At 42.8% G+C, this 14,724-nt stretch overlaps 1 protein-coding gene across 4 annotated transcripts in view; it reads right to left on the bottom strand.

The window, feature by feature from the left end:
- Positions 1-3,638: 3,638 nt before the first annotated feature.
- Positions 3,639-14,724, bottom strand: part of HACL1 (2-hydroxyacyl-CoA lyase 1) — a 35,252-nt gene continuing 24,166 nt past the window's right edge. For 3 of the 4 annotated variants that reach the window (XM_054020038.1, XM_054020041.1, XM_054020040.1), the window contains 9 exons: positions 14,013-14,148; positions 11,581-11,725; positions 10,540-10,623; positions 9,714-9,815; positions 8,499-8,653; positions 6,769-6,927; positions 5,604-5,711; positions 5,065-5,251; positions 3,639-4,462 (listed from right to left, as the gene is read on the bottom strand). In XM_054020038.1, coding sequence (XP_053876013.1) covers positions 4,430-4,462; positions 5,065-5,251; positions 5,604-5,711; positions 6,769-6,927; positions 8,499-8,653; positions 9,714-9,815; positions 10,540-10,623; positions 11,581-11,725; positions 14,013-14,148 — 1,109 coding nt within the window. In that variant the 3' untranslated portion in view covers positions 3,639-4,429. The remainder of the gene's footprint in view (positions 4,463-5,064; positions 5,252-5,603; positions 5,712-6,768; positions 6,928-8,498; positions 8,654-9,713; positions 9,816-10,539; positions 10,624-11,580; positions 11,726-14,012; positions 14,149-14,724) is intronic. The other variant, XM_054020039.1, reaches the window with a different exon arrangement.

Here is a 14,724-nt window from a genome sequence, read left to right as displayed (position 1 = left end):
GACCCAGTATGGCCGCTCTTATGTTCTAACTTTATTTTTCATGGTATACAGAACTTTGGCTGGCCCCAGCCCTCACCCGCACCCTGGGCCACCTGTTGGCCCCATCCTCAACCCTCAACTGGGGCCCTTAGTTGCCCCCACACTAACCCTAGCTTGGGGGGCCCCATCCCTAACACTTGCATGCAGTCCTCATGCCAGCACATCCCTAACCCCAGCCGGCTCCAAATGTCATCCTAGCCTGGGGCCTCCAGCCATAACACTAAACCTAGTCTAGGGCTCCATGTCAGCCCTGGGCCCCCAGCTGGCCCCATCCCCAACATATGGTCTCAGAAGGCCCCAAACCTAACCCAACCCAGGGCCCTATGCTGGCCCCACCCCTAACCCAGGGACTCCACTCTGACCCTTGCCCCCAGCCAGCCCCAAACCTAACCCTACCTTTGGGCCCCCTGGCGACTGCTAATTTACCCTAATTGTGAATTTGAATATAAAAAGTCAATGTAAGTCCATAAGATGTTCACAATAACCTAGAACAGCCAAGGCATGCATTAAGATCACGCTGGTAAACAAGAGAAATGTGCAACCAGAAATTAGTGAACCAAAATTGGTGTGCTGGAAACTAGCCCTAACTGGTGGACAAAATACTGAGGGAATGGGCTATTCCACACATCACTTCCTTTTGGGGGCCCCTAAAGACTTTGGGAAAAACACTGGCTACTGGAGTGAGCTCCACCATCATGGCCGCTATCCAAACCACCTCCTGGGACCCCAGGCCTTAACCATCCTGATCCTGACAGATGTCCTGAACAGGCTGGGCCAGGGAGGGACCCAGATGGTATCGCCATCTCCACCGGCTCTGGCTGAATCCCAAACACAATCTGGGATGTGAGGTTTTGTCTCTCTCCCTGCTGTGACTAGGAAGAGACAACCAAAAGCAAGGTCCTAAACAGCCTCGTGCTGGTACAAGTTTGCCAGGTCTCAAAGTGGCTGAGAAGATTGTATGCTATGCCTCCGTTTCTCCAGCAGTGAGGTAGCAAGTGAGAGTCATCACCAGAGACAGAAGCTGCATTTTCTATCTTTGCCGTTCTTTTCTCTCCCCGTTTGTGTGGGTTTATTTTATTCTGCCTTCTAGGAAACTGGATTGGACTTTAACAACAATTCCAGTTCATCTCAACTAACTTCTCTTTTCCGCTAAAGGACAGTTATTAACATCTCTAATACCGTCTAAGACTGTCAAACAATGGGATTTTTCCTTCTAAAAACTCTCTCCAGCTATAAGGGAACAAGCGGTGCTGTTAAAATGAAAACCTTATTCAGGACTTTATATTTCAAAAGCTTCAACTGGTTTTCCGTCTTTCCTGTATCTTTAATAAAAGGTTACAAGGATTTTTAATGGTGTGTTTGCCATGGTACTAAGCAGGCTGAGGTCTTTAGGACAAACCCCAAACCTTGTTTAATGTTGAACAGCAACTGGGTTTCATTAACACTTTTGACCCATTTATTCCATCTAAATTAATACAACCCAACCCAAACCCCAACCCTTGTTTGGGGACCCCAGTTGGCCCTAACCCTCATCCTAGCCAAGAGATCCTGCCCAGCTCCATCCCTCACCTGGGTGCCCTAGCCATCCCCAACCCTCATCTTAACCAGGTCCCCATTCCAGCCTCTACCCTCATCTTAATCCAGGTACCCCAGGTATCCCTAACCCTATCTCAGGGCCCCCTGCCAATCTCAATTCTATCAATAACCCCAGACCCTCAGTCATTCCCACCCCTAACCCTACTCCAGGCCCTCTGAGAGCCCCAATCCTACACTTATACTGGGCCCCTGGCCATTCCCAACCTTTACCCTAAGATAGCCCCAACACTTACCCTTGCCGAGGGGCCCCTGCTGGCCCCTACCTAGAGGAAGGCCCTAGCTCAGCCAGCTCCAAACCTAGTCCTAAGTCTCTTGCTGGCCCTGGCCTTAACCCTGGGTCCCCTCTTGTTCTGACCCCAAATCTAACCTGGGGTCCACTGCTGGCCCCAAACCTAGTCTGGGGCTGATGGTAATGTGGGAATTTAAAAAAAAAGATTTTTATGAACTATATGTGTGTGTCTGTATCTGTGCACTATTTATCCATATCCAATATGGCATGAAAAGTTTATTTCCTCCCTGATAGAAGGAAGGGGTCTGTGTTATGAATGTTCCCTGGATTAGAACCAGACAGCTTATCAAGAATCTTTTGAAATCTAAACACATGTATGGAAAACTCTGCAGTGATAATGGAAGAACCAAGGACCGGGCTATTAATGCTCCTCCTATACTGTGCAAGGAAGGAAAGTGAAAAGACCACAGCTGGAAACAAAGGAAGTTCAGGTGTGAACAGACTACTCTTAAAGTTCTGCTGTGAAAAGAGCAAGGACATATAAGGACAGAGATAATAGTTGGATCTCAGCAAAGCATGACATCTTGTGCCATGGCTCTCACCAATACAAACTCTGTCTGAAGCGGACCTTTGCCAGACTAACCTAGGGACTACTGCTACTTTGTTTTGACAAGGCTGTCCTGCATCCATCCCAAATACTTTCTGGATTACTCCCCGAGAAGGAAAAGTCTCATCAAAAGTCTGAACTAAGCGTATGTCTACACTTAAAATGCTACAGCAGCACTGCTGCATTTGTGCCACTTTAGCGCTTCAGTGTAGACACTCACTACCGTGGCAGGAGGGGTTCTCCCATTGCTGTAGTTAATCCACCTCACTGAGCGGCGGTAACTGGGTCGACGGAAGAATTCCAGCGCTGTCAACGCTGGAGGGTTAGGTCAGCCAGCTAAATTACATCTCTCAGGATGTGGATTTTTCATCCCAAGAGATAAAGCTATGCTGATGTAAGTTTTCAGCATAGACCAGTCCTGAGTTGGACTCACAGTAGGAGCTCATGATGAGAAACAGGGGTTCTGGAGACCAAAGGCCCAGTCCAGCAGTTGTTGAGGCCATGTAGCCCGTCTTTGTGGAGAAGTGCGGGCCCTTGGGGTCAGACACTGGTAAGGGGTTACTCCCAGGAGACTGTTTAAAGGCCGGGGCATAGCACAGACCTCTGTGGAGCCATGACAGCTCAGAGAGCTGGTTCAGCCTGTTGATCCTCGCCCCAACCCTAGCCCAGGTCCCCCTTAGATGGCTCCTACCCTAACCCTGCCTTGATTTCAGGGCCCACTCAGCCAGCCCCTACCCTGACATTAGTTTTGGGCACTCTCAGCTGGCCACAAACAAAACCCCAACCCTAATCAGGGGACAACCCTCAGCCAGCTGGTGCTGGCCCGATCTCTAGCCCAGAGGCCCCCTTCAGCTGGGCCCAACCCTAACGCCAGCCATAGACTGTGCATCCCCTCAGCCAGCTGGCACTGGCCCAGTTTTAACCTAGGTGACCCCCACAGCCAATCCCAAGCGCAGGGGTCCCTTCAACTGGCCCCAACTTTAACGCTTTGCAATCTCTTGATCCTGCAATGTTTATTTCTGAATTCTTATGCACTACTGATTTCAGCATGATAGGTGTGTGTGGGAACAGGTGGACAAGGCAGTAATTTAAGATTTTTTTTTTCTGCAAGTAAAGCGGGTTCCAGTTAGCAGGCTGCAGAAATTAATCCAACAAACAAATTCAGTATTGCAGTGAAATCTGGCATTTTTTTAATACACTTTAGAAGTTTCTAAAGTGATTCCGGGATACAAAACTGTCAATCCACAGTCTGCATCTCTGTACAGAAAAATACAGTGCAAGAAATTAAGGGCTTAGTCCTTTTCTGACAAGACTCCCATTGAAATCAGTAGATAATTTGCTGGAGTAGAGGCTGAGCACCAACCCTGAAAGGTGCTGAGGACTGTCAACCCCAATGGACTGTGGGAATAGGAAGTGAAGATATTCAGCACCTCTCACGGAGGATCCAACCCTGAGTAAGAGATTCAAATTTGGGGTCCATAAAACAAGCTCTCTAGTAAGCAGCATGTTGGTCAAGAGGGAAAAAAACAACCCCAAAACAAAGGACAGACTATGATTGAGATTTTTTTCTATTTGTAAACAACATAAAATCCCTTTCCCCTTCCAGCCCCCCAAGGACTAAGGATTTAATTGACAAGTCTGATTGGTTACATTTATAGTAAAAAGAAAAAAATGATTTTATCATTCAAGTGTTTCTATATGATCTGGTTCATAGCCATAAAAGAACGATTTCCTTTGAGTGGACACTCTGAGGTACATTTAGGTGTCTCTTGTGTTGATTACTGCTATTACAATAGTATATGAGTGATTTTTTTTTAAAAAAGTGAAACAAAACTAGGATTTTACAATCTTATGTAAATAATGATAAAATATAGTTTTAGCAGTTTCACTCCTGGAAAATGATTTGGTTTGGCTGAAGCAGATGTATTGGGTAGGATCATCACACTCTGCATCTTTTGTTACATATTAGAACGAGTCAGCCAGTGAAAATCCTGGAAGCAAAAAAACAAAAATGAAACAGACAAGTAGAAGGTGGAGTAGAATACAAATACGTATTTACTAACATATATTCCTGCCCTTGTGGAATTGTGTAAGACTGCTTATGAACATATAATTTTATTCTCAATTTCTTTGTTAGGAGCTTAGAGCAGTGGTTCCCAAACTTGTTCCGCCGCTTGTGCGGGGAAAGCCCCGGGCGGGCCGGGCCGGTTTGTTTACCTGCCACATCCGTAGGTTCGGCCGATCGCGGCTCCCAGTGGCCGCGGTTCGCTGCTCCAGGCCAATGGGAGCTGCTGGAAGCGGCGCAGGCCGAGGGACATACTGGCCGCTGCTTCCAGCAGCTCCCATTGATTTTTAATACTGTGACAACACTCCTAACAATATTGTCAATAAATAAGGCCCATTAGGAAAATGTAAGGAAGGAAGACGGTGAAGTCGAAGGCCCTGATACTACAAAGAGCTGAGCATGGGTGGATCCCTGTATCTCCATAGAGCCTCGCTGCTGACCAGCACCCTCCCCCCCATGTACCAACAGAGCTTCAGGAGGATACAGAGGATCTGTCTATCAGAGCCTGAGAAAAATGAAAACACGTACCTGCTGCTTTCTGTCAGATTGTGGGTTGATCATTACATTGATAAGAGAAGGTACTTGCTTCTCTGCCAGGCTTGCTTTCAGGGCATTTTGCAGTTCCTCTGGTGTTTTCACAAAATATCCTTTACCCCCAAATGCAGACATAATCTGCTCATAGTGAGAATTTGGCAGGAGACAAACAGGGGGTGCACTGAAAGAAGCAATGAGGTTTATGGTTCATAGCAGAGTTAAAATTGCAAGAATGACCAACTAGGATTATGCCAATTTTAGTACTTTTAAATGACTAGATGGTCATTATGCTGGCCCGCTAAGTTTCTCCTATGCTGGTGGGACATGTAATTCAGTTCCTATGAACTTAGCTGTGTGTAACTGGGCATGGTGATTGTGTAAAGGTAGATTTGTTGCCATTTAGTTAGTGATCTGAGACCACAAAGTTTTTCTCTTCAGCTTTTAGTCTAGAACAGAAAATACTAGTCATGAATAAAAAGACCCTCTTGGTCGCTTCTCAGTTAATTAAAAGCACATAGGTTAGAGGTACTCACCACGCAGTTGGTTCTCCAGACTTTAACATCTCCTTCCAGGAATCTGAATCCAAACCACTATATATCCCATTGTTGTTTACTATGATAATTACAACTGGCAAGTTATACCTGCAAATAAATAAATAAATAAAAGAATGATCATAGGAGAAATTCTAAAGAATGGCATCTTTCTGTGACGCGCTAAAGAGACACTCTACCAAAAAGAATCACTTCTGTATGAAAGTTCTTATATCTACTATTGTTACAAGTGTCACAGATCCACAGGGTCTGGTCTACGCTCTGGCCTCTAAACAGTCTCCTGGGAGTGACCCCTTTAGCGTGCTGAACCCAAGGATCTACAGTTTCACAGGGCCGTGACTCACGAACTGGCCCATCGGGCTCCAACAATCCCTCTCTCTCTCTCCATGGCTCTCTGGGTGAGTCCAAATGAACCACACTTCTGTGAGAGACTTAGTTGCCTCACTCCCATTCGGGGTGCAATGCTTTTCATTAAGTATCTGCAGCCTACACCAGGCAGCCTTTGGATAACAAGTGGATCTTTATTAGTTACCTGGAATCTAGAATCTGTAAATCTCTGGGCTAGCATGACAATGGTAGCTTAGTACAGAGTTCATATTGGTGGAAGCCATGGCTTTGCCATCCCCTTCTTCTCTCAGCCCCATCTTTGCTCATCCCACTGTCTGTCTACCTCCTCTGGCTTTGCTTTCCTGCTAGGGCTTTTGCCCTGTTTCTCTGCAGAGGTGGGGGTGCTGGGAAACAACTTGCTCTAAAGAGTTAATATTCAGTCATTGAGGCTTCCATTCAAATGTGTTGATCCCAGCCCAGACAATCCTAGTGGCTATATTCTCAAATACCTAGGCTGATCTCCTATGTCACAGGGAGAAAATAAGTTCTTCCCCTTCCCTCCACAAGAGGAAGCAATGCCAAAGGGATAGACACAGAGTCAGACAGATTGTTTATAAAAATGTCACCAAAAATTCCCCCATTTGTCCCAACAATTAGCACCTAATATTAGTAGGACAAAATTATTTTTCTGTATTTTTTCAGTTTCTTTTCTTTGTGCATTTAATTGCACTTTGTGTATAGTCAGTTTCCCCGATCTGGATAGTCTGTCAGCTAGATGGGGATAATAAATTAAGATGGTTTACTTGATCAAAAACTTTACCTGCAAATAGTTTCCACTTCCATGCCAGAAAATCCAAAAGCACTGTCTCCTTCTACACAGATTACTCGCTGCTCGGGTGTCTGATCTTTAGCCACCATTGCAGCTGCTATAGCAAAACCTAGCCCAACTCCCATTGTTCCAAATGTACCAGCATCGAGTCTACAGATAAGAACGTAGAATTATTGCCTATTTCTTCACTGCATTATTTTTCCTGTACAGCCAGGCAAACAGTTCTCAAATTGTCCATGACAGTTTGTTCTTGGCTTGTAGTAATTTTGATATAACCCTACTTAGAAAACAATATCTGGATAGTAAAAAGGCATTTGACACATGTACTGCTATATTACATACCACGTGTCTAAATAGTCTAAATAGGCTTGGTTTTCATATAGGACTATGATCAAGGTTGCATAATACTCTAATGAACACACATATAATAGAACTTTTAAAAAATGAGTTGACTGGAATAAGAGACGCTTACATACTACCAATTACAATGTACTGTATTCCTGATTGCTTTTAGTCTACATTGTACTGGTATTTCAAGACATCTAATTAATGTGTAATCAGATGTTTCAAGTGGTAGTAAAATAGTTGTTCTATTGAGTCTTGCATCCCAAAGGTCAAATTAATAGGCTACATGAAATCTTTTCTACATTTAACTCCCTGGAAATCCAACTACAAGCCCGAAAACTTTCAGGCAAATAATGCTATTCAAATTCTAGTTTTCAGGTTCAACTTTTGAAATCAAATTGCAAGCTGTAATTAAATAAGAGCATTTCAACCAGGCAAACGCAAATGCAAAATACATGCACTATTATAGGCCTAACTTTTCAAATTTGCCCTCTTATGTGCACAACGCTAGGTTCAAGGAAAAAAGCGTTATAGTCACCGTGCCAGCCTTTTAAAAATATATATATTCCGAGAGTTAATTTTAAATTAACTTTATTTAACCTCAAATATGTTGTTAGGTTCATTTGTGACATATTGTGCTGTTTTCAGAAGGAGGTTCTAGACTCCACAATCAGATCTGAAGGGTCACCTCAGCAAAGATTGTCCAGTTCTCTCTCATACAATCTAATAAATACAGACTAGCTCTAATTTACAGCCATTCTGTAATAGCTGGCTTTAATAAATAAAGTCACAAATCAGAACTTCAGAATTTGTATGAATTTTAGGCACCTGAATTCCTATGTAGAGGCCCAATATATGGCCTGCTTTCCAAAGATGCTGAACATGTGTAGCTCCCATTGATTTTAAGGGGATTCTGCATTTCAGCAACTTTGCGCGTGTGAATCTGCTTGCAGGATAGGACCCTGGCCTATTTATTTTAAAAATTTTAAATAAGTCCTAACATTTTTAGGCACAGATTCACACACCAAGTATGGGACTCAATAATATACTCCCATCCCAAAAAGAACTGAGATCTCTGCTAAATAACTTTCACCTGCTTGAAATATGGCCATTTATTACCATTGTACTATGTCCTGAAGTCGCACACAAATCAATGTGTATTCGATATAAAAATCAATGACAGGGTATGACCAAAAGGGATAAAGATAAGTTGCCTTAACAAGAAGAAACCCACCCCAAAGACACATTATACATTTACTTTACTTAAATAACTTTTTTATTTAAAAGACACAGCATCAGTAACCTATAACCCAACTGTGTGGAAACAAACATATGCACAGAATTGTTGCATCATGGCAACAAAGAAAATGCTTTACCTGTGGCGAGGAAGATAGTTTGGAAGCATAGTGCGTCCAATGTCCATAGTATTAGCTCCCTCGCTAACCAGAATGCAGTCCCTGGGTAACAGTTCTCTGACATGATGGAATACTGTATAATAATTCATAGGCAGGGACTTTTGTAATGCCAATGCCTTTAAAAAAATAAGAGACTATAAATCATTTCTATACGTACTGCTTAGCATAAGGGCAATGTGCATTGCCACGTGTGAATATTACCACTGAAGTCAGGGACCATTCTCCAGAGTAAGGGTTGCAAAATTAGACTCCCTCCCAATGGCTGAGATCATCAGAATCACTTTCGCTGACAGTGCCTTTGTAATTCTGAAGACAAGCCATTTTCAGCAGAGGTTCCCTCAGGTGTGCAACCTGCTCCCTCTGGTGGTGTGCCATCGTCAACAGTTTATTGACGTTCAGAGCAACGAGCAAGGCACATCAGTTTGTTCAACCATGATTATTACTATTTATTATCTGTATTGCCATGCACCTACTCATGGTCCAGAACCACATCGTGCTAGGTGCTGTTCAAACACAGAGTAAAAACGTTGGACTATTTCTAATCACAGGTGAGCTGTGTCATTTGTGTGCTGGGTGGTTCAGGAACAGCTCCAGTTTGTGCTGTCTACTGAGAGGAGTCTAATTTAGGCTCCAATCCCGAAGACACATATGGGCTTAACCTTCCAGGCATGAACAGTCCAATTCATATGCAGAAATTTAAGCACATCCATAAGTATTTGTAAGATCGGGGGCTTAATGTGTCACTTGCTTTTAATGTACATCATTGTCACAATAACTGGCACATCCATAAAATAAAATAAAAATAAAGGATCTACCTTAGCAAAACTGAACTGTCATATGCTAAGAGTAACACCACATCACTTGCAAATCAATTCTGTTACCATATCATCTTCTACACAAGGGCTTCCTTCCGGCACTATGGTCTTGATCCAAAGCCCAATGACTTATATAGGGTTTGGATGACAATTAGCTCTTAAGCCCAGTCTGTCCATAATTGGATAAATCTGAACACAGTAAGTCTACAGGAGTCTTCTGAAACATTTTGATACCATTCAGAATTTAGCAATCTGAAAGTTCTGATTAGTAGGGAGACTTAACTACAATAACGACAGGGATATGATTGATACTGTGTCCAGAAAAGGATCAAAAGCCACTTTTACTGAGCCATAGTATTACCTTGGATGTTTCTTCATTGCTCTTCATTTTCTCTCTTAATCCCTTCCACCACTCCGAATAAGAAGGATATTTCCATTCCATTAGAACAAGTTGTTCTAAAAGCTAAAACAAAACACACACAAAATTTATCCTCTTTCAAAACAACAAACCTCAGAATAATTTCTTCAAGAAAATCTAAATCAGGGGTCTCAAACCCATGGCCCGCAGAGTTATTTGCTGCGGCCTGCCAAGCTCCCTGTGCCCTCTCCGGAGTTATTTCCTGCAGCCGCCAAGCTCCCTTCCCCAGCTGCCCCCCCATTCTCCCAGCACGCCGCATCCCCGCTCCTCTGCCTACCTCCAGGTGCTTCCCGCCACCAAACAGCTGTTTGGCGGCACTTAGCGCTTTCCAGGAGGGAGCGGGGAGGAGCAGGGAGACCCGTGCTTAGGGGAGGAAGCAGAAAAGAGGCGGGGCTGGGATTTGGGGAAGAGGTTGGAATAGGGGCAGGGAGGGGGCGGAGTTGGGGTGGGGAATTTGGGGAAGGGGTTGGAATGGGGGTGGGGCCTCATGAAAGAGGTGGAGTGGTGCAGGGCTTTTGTATCTTTATATGAAAAGGTGTCAGTGATGTGGCCCTCGTGGTGCTCTGAGTTTGAGATCCCTGATCTAAATCATAACCAAGATCCCAGCACAATACTACATCTACTTTTAAAATTTTAATTTTGGATTAGATACTGGATGCAAGCATAAATATACTGCATAAAAAAATGCTTCTCCTAGGACTTCTTTTGGTTAGAATTTACTCTCTTTCTACAAGTCAGAGGAAGTTATAGACACCTTGCAGTACATTACCTGCTCAGTCACGGCATTTATGTCACCTAATAAATTTGCTGCAGGTCTCACGTTATTCCCCAGCTCTTCTGCACAAATATCAACCTATTTTTTAAAAAATAGTTTTTAGACAAAAGAACACTGAATCAATTAGGAATATTTTTAAGTCAATAAGACTTACACTGTAAAATAGAAGAGTATTTTCTACCAACCTCATTAGTCCTCACTTTGGCTTTAAGAGTAATTTCCTCTAATCTTTACTGGAACTGCTATTCAAGAGATGCTTTACTCCAAGTAAAAACCTACTGCACATTCCCATTTTCAGACGTTCATCTGTACCCTTAGCACCGACTTACTGCTTCTGCTACTGCTTCTCCGACACACAGTACTTTGTTATTACCAGTGTGAAGAGCACAAGCTGGACACCTTTGGAGGAGACCAGATAAGACTAATTATGTTTCAGACTACTGAAAGCCAGCTAATCAGAGAGCAGAATGGACTCTTGCCCTTGGACACATGGTTTACAATATTTTGAAATGGGGGAGGGGTAAAATTGTGTTTATATCCTACCCTTCCTAACACAGATAGCTTGCTAGAAGTATTCATTTGTTAAGTAGCCTTTCCTCCTCTACTCTCATTGTTTCCAAGTGGTCAGGCTCGGATAGTGAGCTGCAAGATCTTGTTTGCTTTGACTGTAAATACAAGATAATGTTTTTAAAGGATCCTATTGAGAGAGAGATCCATTATTATGAACAATGCCACAATTTCAAAACTCTTTGGTTCTGATCAAGGAAACTTAGTCCTATACATGGTTCATGCATTATGGGCCTAATCCCTGTGCTACTGCACTGAATAGGAGCTTTGCCATTAATTCAATGGGAGCAGCATCAAGTCCTATATGCTTGGAATAACATTATATTGATTTTGAAAATATCAAGGGAATTAAAAACAAATAAAAGGAATTATTTTGGAGAACTACAGTGATCACATGCATTGTACGGCACTATCAATATGACAAAGATCATCACATGAAACAGTAGGCTATTACAGAGAGAGAGCTACCCTACAGAGGGTGCTGTTCAAATTATTCTCCTCGATTACTTGGATAATCTTTACATCAGGTCGAAATCTTGGTGGAAGTCCAAAGTGCAAAATCCAGTTCAACCTTGCACCAAACAGTATTATTACATCAGCATGTTGCAATGCCCTGATAATGGAAAACAAGAGAAAAACATGAAATGTAAATATTTTTTATACATTAACTCCTTGCTTAACGTTGTAGTTATGTTCCTGAAAAATGTGACTTTAAGCAAAAAAATTCTCCATAAGAATTAATGTAAATAGGGGGGATAGGTTCCAGGGAAATTTTTTTTCACCAGACAAAAGTCTATATAGATAGATATAGATATATAGTGTGTGTGTGTGTATACACAGTATAAGTTTTAAACGAACAATTTAATACTGTACACAGCAATGATGATCGTGAAGCTTGGTTGAGGTGGGGAAGTCAGAGGGTGGGATATTTCCCAGGGAATGCCTTACTGCTAAATGATGAACTAGTACTTGGCTGAGCCCTCAAGGGTTAACACATTGTTGTTAATGTATCCTCACAATCTACAAGGCAGCACAAATGGAGGGAGTGGAGACAGCATGGCAGACAGACACACACACCCTGTGTGTGAGAGAGAGAGAGAGAGAAAGATGCGCATTGCCCCTTTAAGTACGCTGACCCCACTCTAAGTACATTGTCTTTTTAAGTAGATCAGCAAGTTGAGCCAGCAGGTGCTGCTAGCAAGCTCCTGCCATCCTGAGCCCTGTTGTGTCCTCCCCTGCTCTATGGAGATGGGGTAAGCGGGGGGCAAAAGCAGGGGGGTAGGGGGAACACTGACATTAGCCCCCCCTCTTTCTTCCCTCCCCCCCGGCACAGCAAGCAGGAGGCTCCCGGGAGCAGCTCCAAGGCAGAGGGCGAGCAGCACATGGCAGTGCGGGGAGGGACAGCTGAACTGCCGGCAATTGATAGCCTGCTGGGTGGCTGCTGCACAGGGAACTTAGGGGAACGAGGAGCTGATGGGGGGCTGCTGGTCCACGCAGGTTCCAAGCCCCCACCAGTTAGCTGCAACGGGCCGCTCTTTCTGCAAACAGTGGACAAAGCAGGCGGCTGCCAAACAACGTTATAAGGGAGCATTGCGCAACTTTAAACGAGCATGTTCTCTAATTGATGAGCAACGTAACAACGAAACAATGTTAACTGGGACGATTTTAAGTGAGGAGTTACTGTATTTAATTGCTTTTCAAAAATGGCAATAGTTCCAGATAGCACAGCACCCCTATCATTTAGGAGAATACAATAACACATCTTGCTTCCCTCAAGTCTATTTGTTTAGCTCAGAAAGCTAAAAATCTTTTCTACAGACAACTGCCCCTTAGTTTATATAAGCAGAAGATTTTTCTGAATTTGCAAATAAAGCACTAAGTTCTCTTTCTAAAACAGTGTTCATTTTGTGAAAGTAATTATTAATAGAGCAAAAAACAAACAAAACAAATGAACAAAAACCCTACTTTAAAAGAATGTTGAGGATGCAAAATCAAGCACTCAAAAGTTAGAAAATACCAGAATGAAGGCTGACCATGCAACCTTAAATTCAGCCCTCTGGTGTGTATGCCCAAGGTGGCCCAACTGCCGAGCAAAATACCTCAGGTGTAGTTTTTTAATTCTCAGATTTATTAATAACATACTCCATAATGACGAAGATATTTGCTCAACACACAACTTCGTTTAAGTACATAGGAGTTTCAGCTGCAAAGTAAGCCCATCGTACACACATACCTACGAGTGCTCTATAAGTAAGTTCACATTAATTTGTTGGTGACTACAATTATTTTTTTAACACACAATCTTCAATATAGGTCTCTTCGATCCAATTAAAGGATTTACAGAGACAATAGTTCAATTAAACTGGAATGTACTACAAATGCTATAAAAGCAAGGCTGCATAAAGCAAAATTTGAGTTGTGATACTCCATTTTATGTACCACTTTATAGCCTTAAAGGTCAGCACACTGACTATGCCAGTAGTTTTCTGCTACATGTAATTTAACTTGTTTACATACTTCATTTTGTGCTATAAACTACATGTTAAAAATAATATGTTGTCTGATATAGGCTTAATATTTACACAACAAAACGTAACTCAAAAGAATTCAGCCTAGCTCTTGCCAAAAATTTCTAGTGACTCCCATGCTGTCACCCTGGACTCAGTTTCTCCCTGGATCAGCTGATGTCAAGCAACATTTGACATCAGCAGTGTAAAGCTACTGGCTTTATCCACTGTCATAAAACAACACGAAATGTGAAAACTTAAACTTTTTTTGCTTTTTGCATTAGGCCTTCCACAGTATTTGTAACATGTTGCAATTTGCTGTATCTTTAATGGTATGTTCCTATTAGTTTCCCAGAAGATGGGATTGGAAGCAAAGCCTTGGTTTATACCGACCTGGATCTGGCTGCAGCTACACAGTTTGGATGGTTGTCAGGAACAACTCCTTTTCCCATTGGGGTAGGCAAAAATGGTAGCCCACACTGGTCCACCAACTTTCTGATGCTGTTTTCAGCACGTGAATAAGCAGCCCCTACAGGAAACAAAGTACAAAGAAGGGTTTAATGTGATCTCTAATTATGCCTTTTCATAGCCCCATTTAAACAAGGTGCTTAAGTAAGGGCTTAACTTCAAGCACGTGAATGAATAGTCCCACTGACTTAGAAATACTCATGTGCTTAAAGTTACATATATGCTTAAATGTTTCTCTAAAACAGGAGAACAACGTGATCTCTGAAACATACAGGATACATATACTCTTCAATTAACCTAAATAATCATATTATAGATGGGGCTGGTAGCATCGCCTATTATTAAGGCTGCCTGACACTTCCCATTATAAAACCCTGCTTTCAGTTGCTTGCAACTTCCCAAACTTTTAACTGTTTGGCTGAGACTTTACATGGCAGGTGTCTGCCACAGGCAGAATGTGTTCAGAAAAATTTCCACCAAAATGGTTTAGCTGTTTCTGAGAAAGAGGTTGGGAAATACATTGTTTTGCCTATGGTATAAAATTCTGGCAATCTTTTCTCGGAGAAGTTCTAGCACTCTCGTGCTTTGGAGCAGGGACTGGGAATTTGGCATGGGGAAGAGACAGGACTGGGACCCA

Source organism: Malaclemys terrapin, chromosome 2, assembly GCF_027887155.1.
Source record: "Malaclemys terrapin pileata isolate rMalTer1 chromosome 2, rMalTer1.hap1, whole genome shotgun sequence".
In the NCBI taxonomy this organism is placed as follows: Eukaryota; Metazoa; Chordata; order Testudines; family Emydidae; genus Malaclemys; species Malaclemys terrapin.
The sequence above is the reverse complement of the archived record's forward strand: the minus strand, read 5'-3'. Positions and strand labels throughout refer to the sequence as shown.